This window comes from Lepus europaeus, chromosome 1, assembly GCF_033115175.1.
Source record: "Lepus europaeus isolate LE1 chromosome 1, mLepTim1.pri, whole genome shotgun sequence".
Taxonomy (NCBI): Eukaryota; Metazoa; Chordata; class Mammalia; order Lagomorpha; family Leporidae; genus Lepus; species Lepus europaeus.
Genome location: NC_084827.1, coordinates 181,169,801 through 181,191,234, shown reverse-complemented (window position 1 = coordinate 181,191,234; position 21,434 = coordinate 181,169,801). Strand labels below are relative to the sequence as shown.

At 62.9% G+C, this 21,434-nt stretch overlaps 1 protein-coding gene across 4 annotated transcripts; it reads left to right on the top strand.

Annotated features, from left to right (window-relative positions):
• Nucleotides 1–271: 271 nt before the first annotated feature.
• On the top strand, nucleotides 272–19,558 carry RAB17 (RAB17, member RAS oncogene family). Of its 4 annotated transcripts, XM_062202609.1 has the most exons (7): nucleotides 273–529; nucleotides 4,793–4,892; nucleotides 8,877–9,094; nucleotides 12,374–12,525; nucleotides 13,555–13,680; nucleotides 17,232–17,325; nucleotides 18,925–19,558. In XM_062202609.1, exons 3-7 carry the CDS (start codon nucleotides 8,941–8,943, stop codon nucleotides 19,035–19,037), a joined length of 639 nt encoding a protein of 212 aa, XP_062058593.1. In that variant the 5' UTR covers nucleotides 273–529; nucleotides 4,793–4,892; nucleotides 8,877–8,940; the 3' UTR covers nucleotides 19,038–19,558. The 4 variants fall into 4 exon arrangements, with proteins under 4 accessions (XP_062058602.1, XP_062058593.1, XP_062058583.1 ...); XM_062202618.1 differs by lacking the exon at nucleotides 4,793–4,892 and having other exon boundaries at nucleotides 272–529; nucleotides 8,938–9,094; XM_062202599.1 differs by lacking the exon at nucleotides 4,793–4,892.
• Nucleotides 19,559–21,434: the final 1,876 nt, after the last annotated feature.

The window sequence follows — 21,434 nt, the reverse complement described above, 5'->3', positions numbered from 1 at the left end:
CCCCTGCCACGGGTATGTCAAGGCCTGGCTCTGACCCCCGGACCTGCCCATCGTGCGATGCCTGGCGGGTGGCAGTGCCCGGCTATCAGTGAAAGAATGAACTCACTGGACTGGCCGACACTTTCCAAGGCCACCACAGATCCTGCCCAGCTGGTGGAGCCCCCAGCAAAGCCGGCAAACTGGCTTTGGAGGGGGAAACTGACAGCCAGAGCCCGCAGGAGTTGTGACTTCCGGCCTGGCACCCAGGGGACCACATGACCGCAGTGAACTTTGCCTCAGGGCCTTCCAGGAAGGGAAGAGGCCTGACTTTGGGGCAGTTGGAGCCGTCTCTGCCCCAGGCCGCTGCTCTGGTTTGCTCTCCATTGTCCACTGGAGCGGAGCCTTCTCTTGGCCACCGCCCAGCCGCCGGCCGTGGAGGGACGCACCCCCGCCTCCACTCCCCAGTCCGGGAGAGGACAGGCAGGGGCCCTGCAGGACCTGCTGATGAGCCGCTGTCCCACTCCCTGGCAGTGACCAGCCCGGAGAGCAGGTGAGTCACTGCTTAAACCCCTGTGCGCCCTGCAGAGGGCCCGTGCGTGTGCACCTGCTGGTGTGGCTCAGGGTGGGACAGGGCCCCGTTTGGGTCCATGGCTGCTCTCTGGGCCAGCTCCCAGACACAGGTTTCCACCTGAATTTTCCTCTGGGGAAGTTTCAGCCACAGGCCTTGAGCACAAACCGCTGTGGGGTGAGGTACCCGCCATGGACACCACTTCAGACACACTCGAATGCCTGGCTAAGGTGGCCGGTGCTGTCTGGCAGGCTGGTCTCGCCGTCTTGCGACACGTCCTTTCAGAATCTGCGTCTCGTCGTGTTGTTTTCTGTACTCCTGCCACACTGCTCCGGAAAGCCAGGACTCTGCAGGTGTCCTGGGGTCCTCCCGGGGGTGGGAGTGGACGCCCCACTCCGCCCCGCCCCTCGTGGCAGCGCACCTCCCCCCAGGGGAAGATGTGGTTGGGTTTGCTCTTCTTGCTTTCTGTTTTCTTTGGATGGAAGAGAGGTGATCGTGGAGGACTGGAGCAGCCCCGGTCAGGGTTAGAAGGGACACCCTCAGACCTCCCTTCCCCTCTCCCCATTAGCACCCCCAGAAGCCAGGGTCCCCCTGAACAGACGATTCTAACTTGTCATGGTCCAAGGCTTACCACACAGAGCCACGGAAAAATTATGTGCAGAAGTGTTTACTGTGGTTTTGTTTATCACAGAGAAAAAAGTTGAAACCAAGTGAAACAACCCAGGAACAGGGAATTGGATCAACATTGGGGCAGTTGTGGGCGTGGCGTGGGCGTGGATCAACATTGAGGCAGTCGTGGGCGGGGTGTGGGCGTGGCGTGTGGCCGTGGATCAACATTGGAGCAGTCGTGGGCGGGGTGTGTGGCCGTGGATCAACATTGGGGCAGTCGTGGGCGTGGCGTGGGCGTGGCGTGTGGCCGTGGATCAACATTGGGGTAGTTGTGGGCGTGGCGTGGGCGTGGTGTGTGGCCGTGGATCAACATTGGAGCAGTTGTGGGCGGGGTGTGTGGCTGTGGATCAACATTGGAGCAGACGTGGCGTGGTGTGTGGCCGTGGATCAACATTGGGGCAGTCGTGGGCGTGGTGTGTGGCCGTGGATCAACATTGGGGCAGTCGTGGGCGTGGCGTGTGGCCGTGGATCAACATTGGAGCAGACGTGGCGTGGTGTGTGGCCGTGGATCAACATTGGGGCAGTCGTGGGCGTGGTGTGTGGCCGTGGATCAACATTGGGGCAGTCGTGGGTGGGGCGTGTGGCCGTGGATCAACATTGGAGCAGTTGTGGGCGTGGCGTGGGCGTGGATCAACATTGGGGCAGTCGTGGGCGTGGCGTGGGCGTGGCGTGTGGCCGTGGATCAACATTGGAGCAGTCGTGGGCGTGGCGTGGGCGTGGTGTGTGGCCGTGGATCAACATTGGAGCAGACGTGGCGTGGTGTGTGGCCGTGGATCAACATTGGGGCAGTCGTGGGCAGGGTGTGTGGCCGTGGATCAACATTGGAGCAGTTGTGGGCGTGGCGTGTGGCCGTGGATCAACATTGGGGCAGACGTGGGCGTGGCGTGGGCGTGGGCGTGGATATAGTGGTTTTGGAGCGTGACAGCCGCTGGGTTTGTCAAGTTGTGTGGGTGTTTGAGAGAAGACATACAGCTTTATGTGAAACTATGGCTCGTGATTTTTTGAAGATTCATAGTAAAAAAATAAGAGAGAAAAAATTAGGCAAAAATATCAGTCATGGTTATATTCATGGTTATATCAGGGTACAGAATTAGAGGAATTTCTTTTATTATATTGACAATAAGATGTATTATTCATAGTAAAATTATGTTTAAAAGGTTTATTTATTTTATTTGAAAGGCAGAGAGAGAGAGAGGGAGGGAGAGGGGAAGACAGAGAGAGAGGAGAGAGAATCTTCTATCCACTGGTCACTCCCCAAATGGCTACAAGTGGCCAGGGCTGGGCCAAACCACAGCCAGGAACCAGAAGCTTCATCTGAGTCTCCCATACGAGTGCAGGGGCCCAAGCACTTGGGTCATTTCCACTGCTTCCCCAGGCTCATTAGCAGGGAGCTGGATCGGAAGTGGAGCAGCCGGGAATTGAACCGTGCCTATATGGGATGCCGGTGCTGCAGGTGGTGGCTTAACCTGCTGTGCCACAATGCCAGCCCCTAAAATGAGGTTTTTAAACACAGAGAGTTTTTAAAGACTGAAGGTATAAGGTCCTGGCACCCGACATCTTAGTGCCAGCGCGGTGGTTTGTATTCTGTGCTTCCAGGGTAACTCGGGGCTGCTTCGGGCCCAACACTTTCCTGAATTAAAAAGAGCTTTATCGATCCACGGGAACAGTGGCAGAGCAAGCTTGAAGGGGAGTCTTTGGACACTGATCTCGCTCTGCTGCAGGCGTGTGCGGACGTTCTAGGTAAAATCGCAGTGCAAATCAATAGGATGTGTTCTCCCCAGCCTGTCCATGAAGACACAGCTTTAACTGTGGAGAGGTTGGAAACTCCATTCTTCAACGAGGCTCTGGTCATCGAAGGCGCGAGTGGCTCCCCACTGAAGCTCATTGCGCCGAAAAGCATGTCCTGCCGGCTGGGCAAGTGGCCGGGGCACTGCTAGTCCCCAGGAAATCCTGGCGGGCCTGGAGGCCACTGCCTGGGCTTTGAGTTCCACGTCTGACTTGCAGAGCTGCCCACGAGGTGTTCAAACCCCTGGCCTGGGGGTCCTGCCCAGCGGCACTAGGAAGCTCTCTGCAGCCCAGGCAGGGCTCAGGGAATGAGCCCACCTTTCTTCTCCGTGCAGGTGCCGGCCAGCTCCACCTCTCGGCCGTCTGAGCTCTGCGTGCAGGGCGAGGCCCCTCCAGTGCCTGCTCAGGGCTTCCGCCTCCCCCCTGCAGCTGCCCAGGGTGGGACCGGCGTGGGAGCATGGGATCGGCTCGGCTGCCCAGATGTGGCTGCTTCTGGCTGAGCCGCTCGCTCCCTTGCGCACGCACCCATCTCGTCGCCATCACCAGCACAGTCCCGGCTCTTGTTCTCAGTGACATCTCGGTGACGACTCAGGGAGAGTCAGACGTCACAACAAGAGGAGCGTTTGAATTCACCTGAGTCAGGAGAGGTCATTTCAATCAAGAAGAGGCAGAGGGGCCGGCGCTGTGGCTCAATAGGCTAATCCTCCGCCTTGCGTAGCCAGCACACCGGGTTCTAGTCCTGGCCGGGGTGCCGGATTCTGTCCCGGTTGCCCCTCTTCCAGTCCAGCTCTCTGCTGTGGCCTGGGAGTGCAGTGGAGGATGGCCCAGGTCCTTGGGCCCTGCACCCCATGGGAGACCAGGAGAAGCACCTGGCTCATGGCTTCAGATCAGCGCGGTGCGCCGGCCGCAGCGGCCATTGGGGGTGAACCAATGGCAAAGGAAGACCTTTCTCTCTGTCTCTCTCTCACTGTCCACTCTGCCTGTCAAAAAAAAAGAAGAAGAAGAGGTAGGGGGAGACACAGGCTCCCAGCCTGCAGGGACTCCGTCCAAGTGGCTGCCGGCTGTGTGGGGGTTGGGGTGGACATGTGCGGGGCCTGGCTGGCAGTTTTGAGGGCAGGAGGGGCGTGCACTGGCCTGAGCAGATCCCCAGGGATCCACTGACTGGTGAAATCCTGCTGTGACTGCACAGCTCCTCCTGGGATCTCTCCGGTGCCTCCTTGGATTCCTGGACTCAGTGTGGCTCGCTGACCAGTTCCGACCTGGGGGCCCTGCTGACCCTGCGAAGTGCCTTCCCCTGGGCTCACTGTGTACTTGGACCATCAAGGTCAATCTGCTGCCGGTGGGTCAGACGTCTGGGGCAGGAAGTGCTCTGAGTTCTTGCGTTGGTGGGGAAGCGCTGGCCAGGGGGCTGGGCCTCTCCAGAACCTTCACTGTGGGTCAGTGGAATGCAGGCATTCCAGGGCCCCAGGCTGGGCGGGGCGGGGCGGCCACCTGCTGACTGGGCAGAGCCTCAGTTTGAGCCGGTTCCCCTCTGAGCCACTTGTTCTGCCTTGGGCCGTTCTCTGCAGTTTGATGCGGGTGAGGCAGGGAGGCAGGGAGGGTAAAGTCACCAAGTCACATGTGCCTCCCAAGTCCCCAGCAGCGTGGGGTCTGCTTCAGCACGTTGAGGACTCGGCACCTCTGCCTCCATCTCTGTGACCACTCCAGACGCCGTGACGCCTTCCTGGAGACCCCACGGGCACCCAGCTCCGTCCCTGCCCCCACCAACCTTGCCTCCTCTTGGTCCTCCAGCAGGCCCTGCCCAAGCACCACCCCCACGCTATGGAAAGGAGGCCCCGGCCGGCCGGGGTGGGAGCCACGTCTCTCCTGAGGCTCGCCCGCTCACGTCTGAGTGCACACGATTCTTTTGACTGCTCTTTAGCTACGGGCTCAGTGCAGCTGGGGGTCTCTCTGAGCCCAGGCTGGGCTCTCCTTCCCCGCGACACCATTTGGGGCTCCCATCCCCCACCACAGTTCAGGCAAATATTTCAAAAAATAGGCGCTGTGGTGTAGCAGGTAAAGCCACCGGCTGCAGTGCCAGCATCCCACATGGACCCGTTTGAGTCCTGGCTGCTCCACTTCGGATCCAGCTCTCTGCTAGGGCCCGGGAAAGCAGCAGAAGATGGCCCAAGTCTTGGGCCCCTGCACCTGTGTGGGAGACCCTGAAGAAGCTCCTGGCTCCTGGCTTTGGATCAGCACAGCTCTGGCTGTTGCAGCCATCTGGGGAGTGAACCAGCGGATGGAAGACCTCTCTCTCTCTCTCTGCCACTGCCACTGCCTCTCTGTAACTCTGTCTGCCAAATAAATAATTCTAAAAAAAAAAACAACAACAAAAAGCTGGCACTGGGCACCCTTCCCATGTTCACGTCCTCCCTCCGGGGGTGACTGAGCGCCTACTGTGTGCTAGGAGCCGGGGGTTACCGAGCACCTACTACGTGCTGGGAGCTGTTCCCCCACACTGTCTCAGCCTGGGCTGTCGCAGGGAGCTCGGGGAGCTGAACTTGAAGCAGTTTCACGTTCTCCAGCCTGACCTGAAGCCAGTGCCCCCTGGACGGTGACACTCAAGGAAAGGACTCTGCCTTGGGTCTCTGGCCGTGGCCGTGGCTATGGCTGCCTCGGGGGCTGGGCACCTGGGCCACTGCTTCTCTCCTTTGCAAAACTCCCCTCTGCCTCCATCCACACCTGGCCCTGGGGGGTGGGGAGATTCTGCTCACAGGACTGCCCCCACCTGCCATGGGTGGGTGTGGCTCTTCCCAGGGGTGGCACACACCAGAGCAGAGACAGCAGATGACACCGTCTGCACCCCTGGGTGACACAGCACCTAGCAACACGCCCACACGGGAACATGCCCCACACGGGAACACGCCCACACAGGAACACGCCCCACATGGGAACACGCCCCACACGGGAACACGCCCCACACGGGAACACCCTCCACACAGGAACATGCCCCACACGGGAACACGCCCACACAGGAACACACCTACACAGGAACATGCCCCACACTGGAACATGCCCCACACAGGAACACGCCCACACGGGAACACCCTCCACACAGGAACACACCTACACAGGAACACGCCCCACACGGGAACACGCCCCACACAGGAACACGCCCACACGGGAACACCCTCCACACAGGAACACACCTACACAGGAACACGCCCCACACGGGAACACGCCCACACAGGAACACGCCCCACACAGGAACACGCCCCACATGGGAACACGCCCACACAGGAACACACCTACACAGGAACACGCCCCACATGGGAACACGCCCACACAGGAACACGCCCCACACAGGAACACCCTCCACATGGGAACACCCTCCACACAGGAACACCCTCCACACAGGAACACGCCCCACACAGGAACACGCCCCACACGGGAACACCCTCCACACAGGAACACGCCCACACAGGAACACCCTCCACACAGGAACACGCCCCACACGGGAACACCCTCCACACAGGAACACGCCCCACACGGGAACACCCTCCACACAGGAACACGCCCCACACGGGAACACGCCCACACAGGAACACGCCCCACATGGGAACAAGCCCCCACATGGGAACACGCCCACACAGGAACACACCTACACAGGAACACGCCCCACATGGGAACACGCCCACACAGGAACACGCCCCACACAGGAACACCCTCCACATGGGAACACCCTCCACACAGGAACACCCTCCACACAGGAACACGCCCCACACAGGAACACGCCCCACACGGGAACACGCCCACACAGGAACACGCCCCACACGGGAACACGCCCACACAGGAACACGCCCCACACGGGAACACGCCCACACAGGAACACGCCCCACACGGGAACACCCTCCACACAGGAACACGCCCCACACGGGAACACCCTCCACACAGGAACACGCCCCACACGGGAACACCCTCCACACAGGAACACGCCCCACACGGGAACACGCCCACACAGGAACACGCCCCACACGGGAACACGCCCACACAGGAACATGCCCCACACGGGAACACGCCCACACAGGAACACGCCCAACACGGGAACATGCCCCACATAGAAACATGCCCCACACGGAAACACCCTCCACACAGGAACACCCTCCACACGGGAACACACCCCACAGGGGAACACGCCCCACACGGGAACACGCCCCACACAGCACCACACTCTACATGCACACAGATGCAGTTAGCAACTCCAGACAGCTGCCACGATGCTGCACATCTTCGCTGAGGATGAGGGGGTCTGTGGGGGGCTGTGAACCTTGCTGATGGCGGGAGGCTTGGGAGGCTGCAGGTGATACAAGACCGGTCTGAGCTGGTTGAAGTGGGGGTGGCAGGGGTGGCGATGGTGGCTCAGGCCCTAGGAGCTGTGTTCCACTGTGTGTGTAAGGACATTTCTGTGTTGGAAAACCTGCAGGCTTTACATACACTGGGTTTTTAAAAATAAATATCTTTTTTTTAATTATTTCTTTTTGATAGGCAGAGTGGACAGTGAGAGAGAGACAGAGAGAAAGGTCTTCCTTTTTGCCGTTGGTTCACCCTCCAATGGCCGCCGCGGTAGGTGCGCTGCTGCCGGCGCACCGCGCTGATCCGATGGCAGGAGCCAGGTGCTTCTCCTGGTCTCCCATGGGGTGCAGGGCCCAAGCACTTGGGCCATCCTCCACTGCCTTCCCGGGCCACAGCAGAGAGCTGGCCTGGAAGAGGGGCAACCGGGACAGGATCGGTGCCCCGACCGGGACTGGAACCCGGTGTGCTGGCGCCGCAAGGCGGAGGATTAGCCTAGTGAGCCGCGGCGCCAGCCAAAAATAAATATCTTAATTAATTAATTTATTTGAGAGGCAGGGAGAGGGAGAGGGAGAGGAGAGGGAGAGGGAGGGGAGAGGGAGAGGGAGGGGAGAGGGAGAGAGAGGGGGAGGGGGAAGGGGAGGGGGAAAGGGAGACAGCGAGCCCCTGCCCACTGGCCCCCTCCTCAGGTCTGTGCCCGCCAGCAGCTGGGAGCCAGGATCCCAATGCAGGTGTTGCAGGTGGGTGACGGGACCCAATCCCTCAGGGCAGCACTGCGGCCGCCCGGGTGACTTAGCAGGAAGTTGAAGTCTGGAGCCAGAACGGGGGATTGAACCAGGCGCCCTAGGCCAAACGCCCACTCCACTCACGCTTAGTTTGGTCACAGATCCGTCTTCATCCAGGGCGCGGCGCTAAGGCCTCGAGATCCTTGAAACACTGACTTGTGATTTTTTTTAAGTGTTTGATATATTCTATTTATTGGAAAGGCAGAGAGGCAGACGGACAGCGGTTCCCCCTACACTGATCCACACCCTGGCCCCTGCCTTAGAATGCCTGCAGCAGCTGGGGCTGGGCCAGGCTGCCAGGCTGCCAGGAGCCGGGAGCCCAGTCCAGGTCTCCCACGTGGGTGGCAGGGGTCCGAGCACTCGAGCCTTCGTCTGCGGCCTGCACAGTGGCTGGAGGCTAGGTCGGGAGCAGAGCCAGGACCCCAGCCAGGTGCTCTGAGTGGGGTGAGTGCTCCAAGCACTGCCTTTCACCCCCTTTAGGTAGGTTTTTTTAAAGCTCTGACTTTAATTCATGAATGACCAAGAGGTCCGCGGAGACTGTGCCTGTCGGGTTGTGGGGTAGATGACAGACGGGTGAGGGGGGAGAGGCAACGGGACGAGGACACAGGGCGGTGGGCGCAGCTGCAGGCTTTACCCGGGGCTGGCCAAGCGCCCCTCCACAGGGGTGCAGTGGAGGGTACAATGGCTCCTGCCCACCCCGCTGAGGATGGGTGGAGGGGGTCTGGGTGCTGACAGTGGCTCTGATGGGTGCTCTGCTCCAGGTGCCCAGGGTGATCCGGCGACAGGAACGCCCCCGGCCTCAGGACCCGCGCTTCTCTGCAGGGCATGGCGCAGGCAGGGACAGCGCCGCCCGGGGAGGCCCCGCGCCCGCCGCCTGTTTTCAAGCTGGTTCTCCTGGGCAGCGGCTCGGTGGGCAAGTCCAGCCTGGCCCTTCGCTACGTGAAGAACGACTTCAAGAGCGTCCTGCCGACCGTGGGCTGTAAGTGACCCTCTGCTGACCCTTGCGTGGGAGGGAGAGGGGGACCGATCCCCGGGGATCCCCAGCCGGCCCAGCGCACGCGCGGAAGGGGATGGGTCTGCGGCGGTGGGGCCCGCGGCGGGGAATCCAGAGGACAGGCTAAGGCTGGACCTCAGCTGGAGGCTGCAGAGGTGCAGGGTCAGGACGGGGGCCCTGCTGTGACAGGGGTGGGGTCTCCCAGGCTGAGACCCTCAGAGCCGGTGGTGAGAAGGCAGAGGTGGTGGGACCAGCGGGGAGCTCCACAGCCCCTCACCAGGACGCTGGAGTCAGCTCCTTTACAAAGTACAGCAGGGTGCTGGGTCTGGCCTCGGGAGGACTTCGGTGGACAGCAAAGGCCAGAGTGGGCCTGGCCAAGCCCGGCGGTGGAGGGCCTTGTGCCCAGGGTTGGGGCTTAGGATGGGGAGAGGCAGAGGTACCAGCCCCAGGAAGGAGCTCCCGCTGGGGAGACCCCGGGTGCGTCCCAGAGCTGCCAGCGTTTCCTAGTGACATCTCTTGGTGGGATGGTGGCACCTAGTGCTCGTGTGCACATCCACGGGGAAGCCAGCTGGGTCCCCAAGCAGCGGGCTGTGTGTGCAGGCGAAGGTGGGAGAGGACGCTGACGCCACCCCAGTGCCTTCGGCTGCCACCGCTCACTCCCCTGCCGAGCTCAGAGCTTTGCGGATGTCCTGAAGCCACCGGGAACGTTTCCATTTCCGTTCCTTCAACCTGGGATGTTGCTCAACTGAGCAGACTCCACTGTTGACTGAAATGAAGATAATAAACCAAGGTGCTTAGCCGTGGTCTGCAGTGCCGGCATCCTGTGTGGGCGCTGGCTCAAGTCCTGGCTGCTCCACTTCTGATCCAGCTCCCTGCTCATGCACCTGGGAGAGCAGTAGAAGGTGGCCCAGTTCCTTGGGCCCCTGCACCCACGTGGGAGACCTGGAAGAAGCTCCTGGCTCCAGCCTGGCCCAACCCCAGCCATTGCAGCCATTTGGGGAGTGAAGCAGCGGATGGAAGACCTCTCTCTCTCTCTCTCTCTCTCTGTCTCTCTCTCCCTCTCTCTGTAACTCTGCCTTTCAAATAAATAAAATAAATCTTTGAAAAAAAGGTAAAACCACTTTGTTATGTTCAAATTTAGTGCAGACACTTTTTAAAGTGGGGAAATGAGGTGCTAGTTAGAGACCAATCCCTCATTTATGCACACTTGCTGGGTTTCGTTCTTTAAAGATTTTAAAAATTTATTTGAAAGACATTTGCAGAGAGAGGTAGAGACAGAGAGAGATCTTCCATCTGATGGTTTACTCCCCAGACGGTGGCAATGGCCAGGGCTGGGCCAGTTCGAGATCAGGAGCCAGGAGTTTTACCCAGGTCTCCCACATGGTTGCAGGGGCCCGAGGACCTGGGCCATCTTCCTCTGCTTTCCCAGGTGCAGTAGCAGGGAGCTGGGTTGGAAGTGGAGCAGCCGGGACTCGAACCAGCGCCCACACGGGATGCGGGCACTGGATCCTTTTCAAAGTGGAACAGGAATAGTGAGAAGGTAGGATCAGCAGATGGAGTGTGAGGTCTGCCTGCCACCTGGTGGTGACAACTTGAAATACAAGCTCATCGAGGCCTAGAGGCTTGGCTGGAAAGGGCGTGGACGGCAGGCGGAGGGTCATGGCGGCCAGTCCAGGGGCAGCCGAGGAAGAAGAGGGCGGGGACGCAGGTGCCGGCCTCTGTAGTCCTCTCTTCTCCGGGATCTGAGCATCGCCGGGGGAACAGGTGCTGCACTGGGCCGTGTGGGAAAAGAGAAGACGGATTTAGGAAGCTCGGTGTGAGCGCCGAGTCCTGGCAGCCGATGGGGCCAGGCCCGAAGCTGGGCAGCCTTCCCCTCCATCCGCTGCGTGTGGTGGCTTAGAACCTGTCCAGCCTCGACCACCACCCGTCCGAGCTGGGGGCCGTTCGTCCGAGTGTCCGGACCACCACTTTGTTTGACCTGGGAGCTTGTCCTCCAGTCCTCGGACTGGAGTCCCCCTGACCTCGGCTCTCACCCTGGCCCTCTACTCCAGCCCCGTCCACAGTGAGTGGAGTTGTGTCCCCCAAAGGAGCGGTCAAGCCCCCAGCCTCAGAACCCGTGTGCTTTGGAGGAAGGGGGTGTGCAGGGCTGGAGGAGTTGGGGGACGGAGAGGAGGCGGCCCTGGATTGGGGTGGTCTCTCAGTGCAGTGGCAAGCAGTCTTTTAGGAAGAGGAGAGGGGAGACCCAGGGGAGGGGAGGCAGAGGCTGGGGGGAGGCGAGCACCAGCCAAGCAGTGCCGAGGTTTGCCGGGAACTTGGACGCCAGAGGGAGACCAGGGGTGGATTCTTCCTCAAAGCCACCCCAAGCCCTGCCCTCCAGAGCGGAGAGAGTGCTGCTGCTTCGTGGAGCCATCTGGCTGTGGTCACTGTCCGTGGCAGCCGCCAGACGCCCATGCGCTGTCCTTGGAGTGAACATTTCCGTGTCACACACGAGCTCTGACTGCCGGAGTCACCTGGTGGTCTGCAGCCTCCCCTGGGGTCTGGGCAGGGGCCCCCTTGTCTCTGCAGACTCAGGCCGGGCACTGGGACCTCCCACAGCCCCTGTACCCTCTGCTGTGGTGACAACCCCGGGCAGGTCACACGGCACGGGCAGAGACCTCGACGCTGTGAAACAAGCTTTGGAAAACCACACGGCTCTGCCCAGGGTGTTGTCGAAGGGTTTGGGGGTGGATCTTTGTGTGATGGTTAAGCAGGTGCACAGGTGAGGGGCACCGAGTCCCTGCCTCCAGGCCTCGCTGCTCCCTGGGGAGACGGAGAGAGCCCGGAAGTTTGGCCGCGTGCAGGGTCCAGGGAGGCTGTGGTAGACGCCCCTTAGGAGAGAGTAAGGAGCCCCACAGCCAGCCCGAGAGGAGGGCACACAGCCACCAGCGCAGAGTTGGGGTGGGGATCAGCGGGAGGCGAGGGCGGATGGGGGGTGGGTGCTGGGGTGGCCCCTGGGGCCTGTTTGCAGGACGGGGCTGGCAGCCGAGAGGCCAGCGGTGCCGAGGGTCTGGGGTCCCCGAGTCGTGGGGCTCCTCTGTCCCTGGAGACCTCACCGCCGGCCCGGTGGTCCAGAGTTTTGGGGAGAATCTATCTCTCCCGCCACAGCGCCCTTGACTGCCCCCGCCCTGCTCTAGGTGGGGCCCCCCAGCTTCTGGAGGGCGTGGGCCTGTCTGTCCGTCCGACACGGTCTGCCTGTGGCTGAGGCTCTCTGGCCCCCTGTTCCAGGCGCGTTCTTCACCAAGGTGGTGGACCTGGGGGTGACCTCGGTGAAGCTGGAGATATGGGACACGGCCGGCCAGGAGAAGTACCACAGCGTCTGCCACCTCTACTTCCGGGGCGCCAGCGCCGCCCTGCTGGTGTACGACATCACCTGCAAGGTAGGCTTCGCCTGGGGCGCCCCCCCCCCCCCCAGCTCCTGCCAGCCCCCTGTGTCTTTGCTGTGCGGTGACCACGTGAGTTGGTGCCGCTTGCCTCCCCCTGGAAGCCCGCCTGACAACCCCTCCTCCTCCTCTACTCCTCCCTGGTGCCCCCAGAATGCTCACACACACACAGACACACACACACTCGCCACTTACAAGCGGGTCCTGGGGGCTCCAGGCCCAGCCTCGGGGCAGGCAGTGGTCGTGGGCACCCGAGGAAGGGGGTGCGTCCAGGAACGTGGAGCAGGCCCCTGTTACTGGGGGCAGAGAGGGCCTCAGGGGACCAGGTCTGTGGGGTACTCAGGTCAGGTCCCTCCCCTCTCTGTGGTGAAAGAGGGCCTTTTGAGCATGTCCAGGGTGCAGGTCTCCGGCTCAGTGTGACCCCGAACACCCCATGCCCCCAGTCTCTAGGGCCCTGTGCCGGGGGTGGTGACGACGTCCCATAGTGCACGCCCGGCTGGGGGCCCTGTGCCGGGGGTACTGAGGTCCGCAGTGCATGCCTGGCTGGGGGCCCTGTGCTGGGGGTACTGACTTACCCAGTGCACACCCGGCTGGGGGTCCTGTGTTGGGGGTGGTGACGATGTCCCACAGTGCATGCCCGGCTGGGGGCCCTGTGCCGGGGGTGGTGACGACATCCCATAGTGCACGCCCGGCTGAGGGCCCTGTGCCGGGGGTACTGACTTACCCAGTGCACGCCCGGCTGGGGGTCCTGTGTTGGGGGTGGTGACGACGTCCCACAGTGCATGCCCGGCTGGGGGCCCTGTGCCGGGGGTGGTGACGACGTCCCACAGTGTATGCCCGGCTGGGGGCCCTGTACAGGGGGTACTGATGCCCCCAGTGCGTGCCCGGCTGCACAAAGCACCCAGAAGGGAACAGGCTGTGGGCTGTTCAGGGCCAGCCACAGTGTCACCGGCTGGTTCCTTCTGGGAGTGGCCACGGAAGAGCACCGCTAGGTTCCCCTGACGCCCAGCTGTCTGTCTGTCTCAGGACTCCTTCCACAAGGCCCAGCAGTGGCTGGAGGACCTGGAGAAGGAGTTGCACCTGGGAGAGGTGGTGGTGATGCTGGTGGGCAACAAGACGGACCTCAGCCAGCAGCGGGAGGTGGCCTTCCAGGTACCCCGGCGCCCTGCCCACCCTCACGAGTGTGCACTCACCCCCACACTGTGTGCTCTCACATGTACGCATGCATGCACTTACACACCGGCTGCCACACACACACACACACACACACTCCTGAATGCAGATCCACCCACACTCATGTGTGGACCACACTGCAGTCACACACACGTGTGCACACATACACATGACACACATACTCTTACACACATTCCTGAATATGAATCCTCCCACACTCATGTGTGGACCACACTGCACAGTCACACACACGTGTGCACACATACACATGACACACACACACACTCTTACACACACATTCCTGAATATGGATCCACCCACACTCATGTGTGGACCACACTGCACAGTCACACACACGTGTGCACACATACACATGACACACACTCTTACACACACACATTCCTGAACGCAGATCCACCCACACTCATGTGTGGACCACACTGCACAGTCACACACACGTGTGCACACATACACATGACACACACACTCTTACACACATATTTCTGATCACAGGTCCACCCACACTCATGTGTGGACCACACTGCAGTCACACACGTGTGTGCACACATACACATGACACACACACTCTTACACACACATTCCTGAACGCAGATCCACCCACACTCATGTGTGGACCACACTGCACAGTCACACACATGTGTGCACACATACACATGACACACACTCTTACACACACACATTCCTGAACGCAGATCCACCCACACTCATGTGTGGACCACACTGCACAGTCACACACGCATGTGCACACATACACATGACACACACACTCTTACACACACATTCCTGAATATGGATCCACCCACACTCCATGTGTGGACCACACTGCACAGTCACACACACGTGTGCACACATACACATGACACACACACACACTCTTACACACACATTCCTGAATGCAGATCCACCCACACTCATGTGTGGACCACACTGCACAGTCACACACACGTGTGCACACACACACATGACACACACACTCTTACACACACATATTTCTGATCGCAGGTCCACCCACACTCATGTGTGGACCACACTGCACAGTCACACACGCGTGTGCACACATACACATGACACACACACATTCTTACACACACATTCCTGAAGGCAGATCCACCCACACTCACATGTGGCCCACACTTGGCATCACATACATGTGCACATGCAGACACACAATACTTTCCACTTTAATTTCCCTTTTTGCCAAAGATTTCTGGTTCTTCCTGGGGAACTCAGACTCAGAGAGGTGACGCTCACGTATGGGGAGGCCGTGAGCCCCCCCCCCCCGCCCCAGGACCCTCCTGAGAGCTGGCTGCAGGCTGGGGCGTGCGTGCTGCACAGGGAGCGGGGTCCCTCACCGCCAGCCCCCAAGGGCCCTGTCCCGGCCACCTGGTCACCTGGTTTACAAGGAGACCACGGCCCTTCCTTCCCGTCCACTCCACGTGGACTTGTGCGGCTGTCAGCTCTTTTTCTTTGGCTTCACTCGCTTGTTGAACAACAGTCGCGTGAACTCATCCGGACTTTGCTGGGAGCTGAGTGAGCGAGGGCTGGAAAGTCAGGTGGCCGTGGATCTGCAGAATCACCCCGCAGCCTCCTGCTGCAGGGGGACCACCCTGGAGGGGCTGTGGGACCCTGAGCGGGCAGCAAGGATCTCTGGTGGCCTCTGGGAGGCGGGTTGGCCTGTGTGTGTGCGGGAGGTAAGTGCCTGTCTCTATGTGTATGTGTGCACAGGAGGCGTGTGTGTCAGTCTGTGCACATGGATCTGTGTAGAGGTCTATGTATGCGTGTGTGTGTGTAGGGCACGTGTGTGCACATGCGCCTGGGGAGGTGTGTGTCTCGGTGTTTATCTGGGTGACGCATGTGTGTGTGCACACCTCTGCGTGCTGCAGGCGTGTGTGTCTAGGTGTGTAAGTGTGTGTAGGGGGTGTGCGTGTGCAATAGATGGGGTGTGTGGATACATACATGTGCCAAGGGATGTGGGGCTGGGTTTTGCACCGATTCCAGGACGATGGTGCATGGAGGCCAAGCAGGTGCCCTGGGTGCTGGGCAGCAGGGGGGCTCTGCCTGAGCCTGCAGCAGAGGGGAGGGGTCATGCTGAGGATGTAGGTGGGGCAGAGACCCCTGCAGCTGGCACTGAGTGTGGGGGTCAGGAATGGATGGGTGATCTGGGGAGAGCTCTCACAGGCAGTCTGGGATGGTGGAGAGGGCTGCGTGGGTGAGGAGACCCTGGGAGGCTGCGGGCCCAGCTTGGCCATGGAGGGGGCTTTGGCGGCACCTGCTGCCTGTCCTGGGCCAGCCGGGCTGGTGTTTGCTGGGACAGACTGTGGGTTAGACCCCGTCGGGGTGGCCACCCTGGGGCTTGGGCCACTGAGTATCCTGGGGGCTTCCCTGGCCACCACCCTGCCTCTTGCTCCTCTGAGCGCTGACTGGGCCGGGCCAGGCCTGGGAGTGGGGGTGCAGAGCGTGGGGGACAGCACGCTCGCCTGCGCCCTCCTCCCGCTTCCCCAATGACAGCGTCTCAGGAAGCAGGGGCCAATCAGAGTCAGGAGCTCAGGCTCCCGTGGCCATCAGCCTGGGCCCCGTCCAGGTTGTTTCAGTGTCCCCCACGCATGACCTGCCCCCCTGGGGGTCCCCCCCGGGCTCCCGAGCCCGTCCGCCTGCCCTGCGGTTCCGTGGGCTGCTCCGCACCTGTTCCCTGCCCCAGCCGGAGTCAGCCATTCGCCCACAGGGTTCTGGGTCCCTTCTGTGGGAGAATGAACTCACTTTTTGGGAAAAGATGTATTGATTTGGAAGGCAGAGCATCAGAGAGAGGAGAGATTTATTTGCTTACTTGAAAGGCAGAGTGAAAGAGAGAGAGAGGGAGAGGGACGGACTGAGGCACACGTGGCGGCTGGGAGGGGTGGGGCTGGCGGACTGGCCTCTTGAGAGCTGCCTTGGGGTAAGCGGCGTCAGGGAGAAGGAAGGCCTGTGTGGGCACGGCTGACAAGGGCAGGGCCCAGGCTGGTGTGGACACAGCGGGCAGGGCTGGCTGGGCCCTGGGCTCCTAGGTCTATGTGGGCAGGACAGACGGGAGCTGGGCTGGACCCTCCGTGGCCGCCAGGAGCTTCTCGGCCTCGGGAGAGGTGGAGGCTGAGAGGGGCGCTCGTTCCCCCGTGACCCCCCAGTCCTGCGCCTGCACCCCTACTCCCGGGCACAGCCTGATTTCCTGTCTGGCTCCTCACAGCAAGGGCCTGGGTGGGCTCCCAGCAGGGCCTCTCCCCCTCCCTTCTCCTGCTTCGTGGGTTCTCCCCCCAGCCAGACCCTGTGGCAGGGGGAGGAACTTCCCTGCCGGCTCCATGCAGAATCCACCTGCCCCTCCCTGGTCCTGGCCTGGCCCCTCCTGTGGGGCCAGGACCACGCCTTGCGATGCCGAGAGCTGGTGAGGCAGTGGGGGCAGCCAGGGGCCATCGCCGCTCCTGGGTCCCCCTCCCGGTGTCGTGGGGGCCCCTCATCACGTGTTCGGGCTGTTTCCGCAGGAAGGGAAGGAGTTCGCGGAGAGCAGACGGCTGCTGTTCCTGGAGGCCTCAGCCAAGCTCAACCACCAGGTGTCGGAGATCTTCAGCGCCGTGGGTGAGCGTGGGCCCCCGCCGGGCAGGGGGGGCAGGGGGCAGGGGGGCGGGGGGCAGGGGCTCACCCCCGCTGGGCAGGGGGGCAGGAGCTCACCCCCGCCGGGCAGGGGGCAGGGGCTCACCCCCACTGGGCAGGGGGGCAGGGGCTCACCCCCGCTGGGCAGGGGGGCAGGGGCTCACCCCCGCCGGGCAGGGGGCAGGGGGACAGGGCTCACCCCTGCCGGGCAGAGGGGCAGGGGCTCACCCCCGCTGGGCAGGGGGGCAGGGCTCACCCCTGCTGGGCAGGGGGGCAGGGGGCAGGGGGGCAGGAGTTCACCCCCGCTGGGCAGGGGGCAGGGGGACAGGGCTCACCCCCGCTGGGCAGGGGGCAGGAGTTCACCCCCGCTGGGCAGGGGGCAGGGGGCAGGGGGCAGGGGGGCAGGGGGCAGGGCTCACCCCCGCTGGGCAGGGGGGCAGGAGCTCACCCCCGCCGGGCAGGGGGCAGGGGGGTGGGGGGGCAGGGGGCAGGGGGGCAGGGGGCAGGAGTTCACCCCCCGCTGGGCAGGGGGCAGGGGGTAGGGGGCAGGGGGGCAGGGGGCAGGGCTCACCCCCGCTGGGCAGGGGGGCAGGAGCTCACCCCCGCCGGGCAGGGGGCAGGGGGGTGGGGGGGCAGGGGGCAGGGGGGCAGGGGGCGGGGGCTCACCCCCGCCGGGCAGGGGGCAGGGGGCAGGGGGGCGGGGGGCAGGGCTCACCCCCGCTGTGCAGGGGGGCAGGGGCTCACCCCCGCCGGGCAGGGGGCAGGGGGCAGGAGGGCAGGGGCTCACCCCCGCCGGGCAGGGGGGCAGGGGGCAGGGGGCAGGAGGGCAGGGCTCACCCCTGCTGGGCAGGGGGTCGGAGGGCAGGGGGGCAGGGGGCAGGGGGGCGGGGGGCAGGGGGCAGGGCTCACCCCTGCTGGGCAGGGGGGCGGGGGGCAGGGGGGCAGGGGGCAGGGGGGCGGGGGGCAGGGGCAGGGGGGCAGGGGGCAGGGCTCACCCCCGCTGGGCAGGGGGGCAGGGGCTCACCCCCGCCGGGCAGGGGGCAGGGGCAGGGGGGCAGGGGGCAGGGCTCACCCCCGCCGGCCTCGCCTGCTTCCCTCCCTGTGTGCCGGTGTTAGCGCACATGGCTGCTGCGTGGAGCTTGTCTTTCCCAAGCAAGAGTTCGGACGCGAGGCAGTGCAGCGGGAAGCGAGGAAGTGAAGTCGAGTGGAGAGAGTGCGCCTGGCAGCCCAGGCGGGCGTCCGGGGGAGGCATTCAGACCGGGGTGGCTGTGTACGTGCGTGGGCATGCCCCGGTTTCTCCTCCACTCGTTCCTCTACTGGGCAGTTACTGGGCAGGGGCTTTCTGGAAGTGGCCTTTAAAAGTTCCCATTTTCTTCGGCGCCCCTTGCACACACAGGCTAATGTCTACCTGGCTGCCCTCACACCGGGCCCCCTAGCCTGGCTGCAGCAGGGAGACAAGGAGACTGGGGTTTGTGGCCGTGGGCACATGTCGGGAGGGACATCTGAGGGCTGCCTGGCCTGCAGGGCTGAGTGGGGCTGGGGGCTCCCCTCCCCTTCTCCCCACCCTGCTTCTGTCTCTCACAGCCCGAGAACTATTGCAGAGAGAAGGCGCCAGGCAGGGCCAGGCCCAGCGGAGCCGTGCCGCCATGGTTCTCAACCAGGGATCCACCAGGCCGGCCAAATGCTGCAGCCACTAGGGCGGCCACCCAGGAGGGCCGTGGGAGGATGTCCCCGCCCAGCCTCGGGGGTCCCTGGCCTGGACCGTGTGCAGAGCGAGCCGCCGCCATCACCATGGATGCCGCATTGCTGCTGAGCCCGGAAATCCTGGAAGTCGGCGTCCTACCCCAGAACCATGGCCAGGAGCCGAGACACCTGGGCCAGGTGCACCTGCGCCCTCCTGGGCTGCCACCTCTCGGCTGCCTCGCCCCCAGACACAGGAAGGAGCTCACACCGGCGGGGCTCGCAGACGCTCTGCTCACCGTCGTGGGTGGATGCACACACTCACCTGGTGGTGGCCCCGGAGCTGAGCCCACCTGCCTCAGGGAGGTGGGGGGAGGTTCCACCGTGGGGGTCTCAGTGAAGCTGTCCAGGGGAGATGGGGCCTGGCAGAGGGCGGCCGGGGCTGGGGGCGCCGGGCCCTCACTCTCTCTTCTCCTGCTGGGGTTCTGATGAAGCCTCAGGACCCTGGGGCTGAGAAATAAATGGTACCTTGGATGCATTTCTTCTCTGAGCCCTGTTTGGGGGATGAGGGAGGGTCATGGCGGATCAGGATGCTGGGAGCGTTTCTATGTGGGTTCCGGCGCCCAGGGTGGCACAGGCCATGTCGCCGGACAGGAGGTCCCTGTGGAGGAGTCACTTCCTGAACGCACGGCGAGTGCTCGCCTTGTAGGACCTCAGCCCTGTGGGAAGCGTTTCTGTTGGGGCTCCCTGCCCCTGGCCTCGGCGAGTTGAGGGTGTTTGCCACCAGCCACTGATGCTGGTTTTGAGCCTTGCATCTGGGACCATCGTAAGCAGGGATGCCAGGCACGGGGCACAGCGGTTAAATTGCCTCTGGGGAGACCAAGTGGAGGGACGGGCTGCAATCCTGGCTTTTCCGCTTCCTGCCAGTGTGCACCCTGGGAGGCAGCAGGTGCTGGCTCAAGTGCGTGGGTCCCTGCCGTCCACCCGGGAGCCCTGGAGGGAGTTCCCTGCTCCTGGCCATGGCCTGGCCCCGGTCTAGGTGTTGTGAGCATCTGGGGAGTGAACCAGAAGGTTGCTCTCTCTCTCTCTGACTCTCTGCCTTGCAAATTAAAAAAGGCCAACACGCAAGGCAGCCCTAGCCCACCGGCTGCAAGGACCAGCTGTGGTTTTCCGTTTCTCCTTGTCCGAAAGGGGCTCTGTGCTGGGGGCCTCCATCTGCATCCTCAGCGCCCCCGCTCGTGTAACTGTGCATGGAGGACGGCAGCCTTGGCCCTGGGGTGGGGGTGCTCCATCCGGGGAGCCCTGGCCGGGGACTGAGAAGAGGACACTGGCTCTGTCCAGCTCTGGGAGGTCACCTGGGGTGGCTGTGTCGCTGCAGCCCCTCCAGGAGCTGCTCCCTCCTCCGGGCTCCAGCAGGGACTCCCCCACCCCATACCCCAGCCCAGCTGCTTTCCTGGGGTCTCTGCCTTCCAGCCACCCCTGGCGCTGCTTCCCCGTGTGTGCCCACTGGCAGATCCGGCTTCTCTTCCAGGGAGATGCGAACAGCTCAGGTCTCCTGGGATTCAGGCTTTGTTGGTGCATTAGGACCTAAAAGAAACAGACCACACAACGCTTCCTGGGAAAGGGAGGCAAAGACAAAGCAGCAGCTTCCTGGGCCCACTTCCTCCTCGGCCAGCGACCCAGGTCTCTGCAGGTCATTCTCTGCCTTGTGTTCTGCAGACGGTGGCCAACAACCACGAGGGGGCGCTCCGGACCCATGCAAGGCAGCCCTTCCAGCAGGCCTGGGGGGGGGTCTGAGGCCACTCTTGCCCAGGGCCCAGTTGACACCTGCGGGTCTGACGTCTGTGTCCCTGTCCATGTCCTGTGGGGCTGCCCCGTCCCCTCCCCAACTCCGGGCAGATGGGGCCACACCTGGGCACACCCGGAAGGGCACACCCACATCCCAGCCAGGGCTCTGATGAAGTCAGCCGGCTCTGGCAGTTTCGGACCCTCCCAGAGGGTGTCCAGGCAGGGTGGAGACCTCGTACTTCCATGGGGTCCCCGGGACATCTGACGCAGGCCAGCGGCTGCGTTTCCAGCAGAGAGGCGGAGTCCCCCAAGGTCGCCTTGCCACCCCTGCACCTGCCCTGGACCCAGGCTCCCCCCTCCACCGCCCATCCTCAGCTGCAGGACACCAGGGGGCAGTAAGTGAGGCCCGTTTCTGCCAGCACAGGGGAGGTGAACCTGCGGGGGCTGCTGACCGAGGTGATGCAAGTCCCGGGCCCCCTGCCCAGGCCCCAGCTACAGCCTAGGGGCTGCGCCTGCTCTTCCCAGCAGGTCTGGGGCTGTCCTGAGCTGTTGTGTCGGGGAGTGGGGGGTGACGCTGACGAGCCCTCTGCACCCCGACCTGCGCCTCCAGCCCTCCCCTTCCCACC